The following is a 7,578-nucleotide window of genomic DNA, read 5'->3' on the forward strand; positions in this document are numbered from 1 at the left end:
TCTCCATCCTCCTGCCTCAGCCTCCTGAGCTGCTGGGACTACAGGTGTATACCACCATGCCCAACGATTTTTATTTCTTGACCACTAATTAAGCTGCATACTTTAAGAAGTAATTTTGTAGTGTTTTAAACACATGCTGGAGAATATGTTATCTTTTAAGATATATCACTTTTCCTGTGCAAGGCTCTGGGTTTGAGCCCCAGTACTACAAAAGCAACAAACAACAAAATTCCATGTATAATAATTTTTTTAAATATTATTTTTAGTTGTTGATAGTTATTTTATTCATTTATTTTTATGTGGTTCTGAGAATCGAACCCAGTGACTCACATGTGCAGGAAGAGCCCTCTACCACTGAGCCACAACCCCAGCCCCCACATATAGTAACATCGTTTGTTTATTTATTTATTAGTTGTAGTTGGACACAATACCTGTAATTCATGTATTTTTATGTGGTGCTGAGCATCGAACCCAGGGCCTCACACATACTAGGCGAGCAGTCTACCCCTGAGCCACAACCCCAGCCCCGCCACATAGTAATTTTAAACAGGCAATAAGTAAAGGCCTTGCGACGACAGTAGTCCCTGAGGCATCTGACCGTCCATGCGCCGACTCAGCCCGTGCAAGTGGTCACAGAGGGTCCCTGTCCCCAGGGTGTCACTGTAGTGAGGAAAACAGGCATTCACCGCCACTCTGATAATGGCCATGCTGAGGGCTGGAGCTGTGGGCGAAACGCTGAGCATGCATGTTCCTAGTCGTGCCACTGGTATTCCTGGGGTCCGTTTTGACGGGCTTTCTGTGGTGAAGTCAGATATGGGAAAGAGTCTCACCTGCTCTTTTTGCCTCAGTGTGCATTTTCTTGAGTTCCTGTGAATGAAGTGCTGCTGAGTATGCTTAGTTTTGAGTCTCTTGAAGAATCAGCCATGCTGACTGGGTTTGTCTTTATTACACGGTTTGGGTTTTGCTTAGCAGATCTTACACATCATATGGAGACGATGTAATTTCCTCTCCCAGTTGCCTTTCAAAACTTGGACTGTGGGGGCTGGGGTTATGGCTCAGTGGCTGAGTGCTCGCCTCACATGTGTGTGGCACTGGGTCGATCCTCCGCATGCATACAAAAATAAATAAGACAGATACTGTGTCCATCTACAACTAAAAAATAAAAATAAAATAAAATAAAATAAAATAAAAAACTTGGACTGTGTACTTACCTTTTGGTTGCAATAGTGTAAACACCAGTTGTGTCATTCAGAAGTGTCATAAGAGGAACGGCATAACAGTGTATGCATTTCTAAGTGTTGAGTAATTTGTTACTTTCTGAGCATTTATGTAATCTAAGGTGTGGGGATTTTGTCTTCGTATTGTGGTGCTGGGAACTGAACCTAGGGCCTTATGCTTGCTGGGAAGAGACAGCAGTTAGTACTGACCATGCTGTGGGCCAGAAAGAACCAGCGCTGGGCCTCCAGAGCTGCAGGAGAAGGTGTCATCAAAGAGCACCGCAGGGTCCAGGAGTGGCCAACTCCAGGTGGGCCCTGATCCCAGCCTGAAGCTGGTTCTGTACTCAGAAAGGAAGTGCTGCTGTGGTATCAGGGTAGGACTTAAAATGCCACCATGTAGAAGCCCCGTCTCAATTGGTAGGAAGTATCCACCAGTTAAAAGCCGAATTCTAGATCTTGAGAGGCTTTCCCCATTGTAGTTCCACCTGCATATCCAGAGTGCTCAAATGTTCCTTTTTCTCTGCCCAAAGGTGGGTTATCCAAGCAGTGTCATACAGTGAGTGAAATGCAACCTATCTGACCCATTTTCTTTGGGCACATAGAATTTCTGGCATGCCTATATACCGGGATTTGTGCTTAATAAAGACAGCACTTGAATCTCTTATCACAAGTACATGTTAACGTATGGAATTGTGGTGCTGTTTTAAAGGGAAAGCTCCATTGAAAATTGAAATTGTGGGATCTTGCTTATCCAGTGAGTGTGTTCGGAAATTTTCACATCACTCTAGTTTTCTTACTTCTGTGATTATTCCAAATTATATTTTATTTAATTGGAAGCAGTGTGTACACAAGCCTGGCCTTTACAGAAAATTGCATTATATAATGTTTCTTTGACTCCATAGTAGTTGTATGATTGAATCCTGGTTCTAGAAATTTAAAACTTTGGCTTTACAGTTTGGGTGTTTGCCTTTATTACATGGTACTTTACTTGTAATAAAGATGTAGTATAGAACTTGGGTCTCTTTTAGGTAGTGCTGTTAGAGCTCTTTAGTCATCTGCTGTAAAAACTGACAAATAACTTCAGATCCCAGATCAGTGCTCAGGCACCTGCTGGGTTCCCTGTAGTCATCTGGGTTCTGTTCATAGAAGCTCCCTGTGCAGCCAGAGAGGAGCTTTGGCTCAGTGAGGAACATGCTGCTCTTGAACTAAGTAAGCTGTAGGATGTGCCAGAGTCTGCCCGCCAGACCCCAGGGAGGCAGGCCACCTCCAGAGGCTCTGTGAAGGATGCCCGAGTTGTTTTCCTTGGAGATCCTGGGGCTGCCTGCCCCAAAGCACTCCATACAGTGTTTCTCAGAAAGATAAGAAAAATTTTACCCAGTGGAGAAAATTGAGGTGGCCTTCACTTTAATTCAGATAAACTGATGTGTCCAGGTTTGTGCTGTAAAGTGTGGTCACTGTCTCCGTGTGGCTTTTAAGGACCATCGTGTGTGCATGCTGTGGGGGCTTCTGTGTGTGCTAGCAGGTGACTGCTTTATTTCTGCAGCTTTCCTCGCTCCCTGGCTGGTGGCCTCAGTGGCCTTCTCCCCTGCCCTGGTGGTGGGTGGTAGCTGCTGGACTGCTTGTCTGACCCAGCCCCTGTTCTTCCCTTTAGGTCATCACCAACCTAGTGAAAATGCTGAAGTCCTGAGACACCAGGAGAAACTTTTGTCCTCCAAATAACTGGCTGTCAGAACAAGAAGATATTAAAGCAGATAAGGTGTTCTTGACAGATTCTTAAAGTACTTTTCACGAAATTTTTTTTTTCCTTTTTCTTTGTGGGGAGAAGAATAAATTCTTTAAGGTTGTATTTCCTTAGTAAATTAACACTGGTGGTCAGCCTGTTCTTTACATGCCTCCTGGGCTGGGGGTCAGGGCAACATCATCAATACTAATAATCTCTTCACAACTTACGAGAGACAGACCATATCAATTTTCTAAAGGAGCAGAGACAGAGATAAGTATTGCTAAGATCCAGGTCTAAAGCAGGTCGTGTAAGATATTAGAGCATAGCCTTAGCAGAGGGTATCAGGTGTGTCCAGGGAAATTCCTGGCTGCGCTCACTGCAGACTCCTGGGGCTGGAGATGAAGGGCAGGGCGTAGAAGGAGCAGGCGACAGGCCTGCTGAAGACCTGAAGGTGTGGGCGTGGGAGAGCAGTTCAAGTGTGGTGTTCTCCTGGACGCCCACCTTCAGGTCCACCTCGGGGCTATTGCTGTCCCCTGAACAAGGCTGGGGCCCACAAAGAATTTCCCACCAAAAAGAAACCACCCTTGGCACAGCAGGGAGGACCCTCCAAGGGGGGCATGGGGTGTGAAGAGGGGTCAAAGGTCCCTTTTGGGCTCCTGCCACCCCAGGGACTCTGGATGTCATTGAACACAGCTGCAGCACACTCAAATCAGCATGCTGGGAAAAGAAGGAGCTGCCCTGTGGGGCACGGGTGTCGTCCATCGGGCGAGAGGGCGGGACAAGGCAGCCTGCTTAGGACAGAGGCCCAGCTCACTAAAATGAGTGGGAGCTGCTGGATCCTGAGTTGCTGACCTGGTCACCTCCCGCAGGTCACCCAGCTCTACGTGCCCGCATCCAGACATGTGTGGAGGTTCCGTCGGATGGGGAGGATCGGCCCGCTGCAGTCCACCCTGGAGGGTGAGTGCTCCCACTGGCACTGCCTGCGGTGGCCAGGCCGTCGCGTCCCGTTTCCTGCGGCAGTGCTCGTGCCTTCAGGGTGCAGTTCTGAGGCTAGGATGCACCGTCGCTCCCCAGCCAGCCACCCTCCCTCAAAATCACCTCAGCTCCGGGTGCCGGGCACCTTCCCCAGGGCAGCTCCGGGCTGGCAGGGTGGTTCCCGGCCTGTGCTCGCCTCTTCTGGAAGCCCCTAAGCAGAGTCCCCCTGCTGGGGCCGAGCGGCTGCCTGCGTCAGGCACAGCCTGGCCCCTGTGCTCAGCCTGTTCTGCCGTGGGTGTGCCTCAGGTTCTGGTCCACTTCTCAGCATGAGGAAGTCGGTTGTTTCTTCTTCAGTCTGGTGATGATGGACTTGGCTGCACTAAACCATCTGTGGGCAGATTTTTATGTGAACAATCTTTTTTTTCCCACTTGAATAAATATCTGAAAGTGAGAATCCTGAGTCCTATGCCAAGTGTATGTTTGACTTTATAAGAAACTATGAAACTCGCTTCAAAGTGGCTGTACCACTTTGCATTCGGCCCAGCAGTGTCTGAGAGTTCCAGCTATTCCATACGCCAGCCCACACTTGGAATTGTCTTTTTTTTGGTTTTTTTTGTTTTTTTTCTTAAACCTTTATTTTAAGGTTTAAGGATCGAACCCGGGTCCCGCACGTGCTAGGCGAGCGCTCTACCGCTGAGCCCCAGCACCTGGAATTGTCTTTTTTTAAAAATCATTTTTAGCCGCTTATAAAGATGTGCCATGCTATCTTATGGTTTTAATTTGTATTTCCCAGCTGATAAATGATGTTATCTTTCATGTACTTGCTTTTTTTAACTACTCAGTTTTGGGAGTTTTAATGTATTTTGGTTATAATTCCTTTATATACCTATATATGGAGTGTCAAAGAGACTCTTACTTAGAGCTTCTGATAACTGATGAGAGCGTTCAGGGTCCTCCTCTTCTGGGCAGTGAGTTCAGAAGAGCCCAGCCAGGGCTCGTTGTGCTGTGCACAGCTCTCCCTGGTAGAAAGTACAGCTGAGGCCCACAGAGCGCTTAGCCCCGCAGGTCGTCTGGCCTTCACCACATCCCCCCGCCCCCAGGAGAAGAGCGGGCTTATGCACAAGGCGCAGCGTCCTCAGATCCGCACTTGGCAGCCACACCAGCCAGTGAGATTCAGTAGCTGATAAAGGCATCAATTGCTGCTTGATCCAGAGTCCTCATGTCAGATTGGGCTCCAGCTGGTGGAGCCGGGGAAGGCTCAGTTTTGACCCCACTCTGCATGGGCTCTGTGCATATGGCTGGACCGATCCCACGGGTTTTAGATTGGGCCTGGGGTGTGTTTGTGGAGCTGGAGCTAGACAGGCGCATTAATAGGTTATTTTAGTCCTCTTAAGAGTGGCTTTACGAATGCCGACTTTGGTAATGGGCAGTGGACATGGGAAGGACAAGGTACATGGACCACTAATTCTTTGATGTGCCTGGCAGTGGGCCTGGAGTCCCCACCGCTGACTGTGTCTGAGGAGCGGCAGCTGGCTGTCCTGACGGAGCTGCCCTTTGTGGTCCCCTTTGAGGAGCGAGTGAAGGTAAGCCCCTGGTTCCTCTGGGCGTTAGTTGCAGTCCTGGGGCCTGTGCTTGCTGGGCAGTGGTCTGCAGGGAGCTGTAGCCCAGCCTTGCTTTCTTCACCGACAGACTCTTCTCTGTGTTTTGTCCTGTTAGCATTAAGAATTAACATACCAGCAAAAACATCTTTGATTTCTTTGTTTAAATTTTTTTATTTTGAGAGATAATCTCACCAAGGTGCAGAGGCTGGCCTCGAACTTGCAGTCCTCCTGTCTCAGGCTCGTTAGGCTCCCTCCTTGCCAGCGTTTTTGATTTATGTTGTTCTTATTAGGTTGTAAGAGCCTGCAATAATTTTTAAGACCTAACAGATACCTCTTTATACAGAATAAAACAATTTTCCCTTGAGTTATAACTGATCAAAGGATTGTTAACTAGAGATTTCTCATGGAGTCTAAGTGCATTTACTCTTCTCTCTTCACTATTTCCTATATTTTGCATTATTTTTAAAAATGCAAAATCTTGTGAGGAGAAGCTTCTGTACATTCACATGAAAGCCAACCCTGTCACCAGCACTACTTTACAGAAATGGACAAGTGAGCTTACGTCCTTTCCAGATGATTCTGCTAATGTGCAGAACTTCGTGTTTGTCTTTCCAGATTTAATTTAAGTTTTGTATTCTCCCTGTGGTGTGTGTGTGTGTGTGTGTGTGTGTGTGTGTGTGTGTGTTTGTAGTTGTAGTTGTTGACAGACAGCATACCTTTATTTGTTTTATGTGGTGCTAAGGATGGAACCCAGTGCCTCACACATTCTAGGCGAGTGCTCTGCCACTGAGCCCAGCTCCAGCCCTTCCCTGTGTTGTGAAACTTGGTAGAAGCCCCCAGGCTTGAAGAGGCTCTTTGTGGAGGCTGCACGCGCTCTCCGGAGCGACAGGAAGGTGCTCGGATGCGGCTGGTGCTTCCTCCCTTGGCCCCGCGCCAAGGTCCAGCATCAGAGCACTGTGTGAACAGCCTCGCTGCACAGACACACCGGCTCCCGCAGAGCCGGGCCTCCTTCCCCCACCACCTGAGCCTTCACGAAAGATTTATGAATGAAAAGACAGCATGGGATGTTCAAAGTTTATTGTAAAATGGGGAAAGGCAGCAATACTAGAAATATAAATAGTCATTTCTTGATAAAAATCTAGTATCTTGGCTGTTAAATTTCACTTCAGAATTTTTCTCTTTGATTGCTTGTTGTGTAATATCTCGAAACTTTCCCTGTTTTGTTGTTAGATCTTTCAAAGGTTGATTTATGCAGATAAGCAAGAAGTTCAAGGAGATGGCCCATTTCTGGATGGAATTAATGTCACAATAAGAAGAAACTATATTTACGAGGATGCTTATGACAAACTTTCCCCAGAAAATGGTATATATGATTCTGTGTGAGTGTTTGCTGGGGGGCAGGGCTGGGAACTGTGTTAGGAAACAGTGTTGTTAAGAATTTGTGTCCACCTCTTCTCCTGTGCTGACGTGGTGGTGCCCACAGCACTGGGAGTCAAACCAAGGCCATGTACGTGCCAGGCAAGTGCTCTCCATAATAGGAACTCCAACAGAAGCCTTTTAAATACTGGTCTTCAGGGCTGGGACAGAGCCCGGTGATAGAGCACTCCCCTGCATGCACAGGGCCCAAAATACAAGAAAATACTGATCTTTTAAAGGCACAGTACTCTCCCACACAGTACTGTTGTCTCTCTACTTTGCTACCTTTAATTCTAAAAACATTGGTGGCTGCAATTTACCTTCTGCGTTTTTATATAAATGCATGTTTATGTAAGTATCAATTATAAGTCACATTAAGTGCACTGAAATAAATGCTGTCATCCTCCCTATTTCTTTATAGAACCCGTGCTTCAGTGGTACTTCTGTTAGTAGAAGGGTTGCAGTACACAGGAGTCGGGGTTGTATTTGGACAGCGAGGCCGTGCTTGGTCTTTAGTTACTGTGTGACCCGCACTGTTCAGTGCTACAGCTGTGACTTTAGAACCCCTGCATGGCAGGGTGATGAATCACTGTGGAGAAATCAAAAACAGAGCTTGCACAGACCTGTGGTCGATCTAGGTTGTCCG

At 47.2% G+C, this 7,578-nt stretch overlaps 1 protein-coding gene across 1 annotated transcript in view; it reads left to right on the forward strand.

The window, feature by feature from the left end:
* Ube3c (ubiquitin protein ligase E3C) overlaps nucleotides 1–7,578 on the forward strand; it is a 67,766-nt gene that overhangs the window by 33,560 nt on the left and 26,628 nt on the right. The window contains 4 exon segments of the mRNA XM_048785404.1: nucleotides 2,869–2,973; nucleotides 3,810–3,897; nucleotides 5,401–5,498; nucleotides 6,747–6,879. Of these exon segments, the coding sequence (XP_048641361.1) occupies nucleotides 2,869–2,973; nucleotides 3,810–3,897; nucleotides 5,401–5,498; nucleotides 6,747–6,879 (424 nt within the window).

Source organism: Marmota marmota, unplaced genomic scaffold, assembly GCF_001458135.2.
Source record: "Marmota marmota marmota unplaced genomic scaffold, marMar, whole genome shotgun sequence".
In the NCBI taxonomy this organism is placed as follows: Eukaryota; Metazoa; Chordata; class Mammalia; order Rodentia; family Sciuridae; genus Marmota; species Marmota marmota.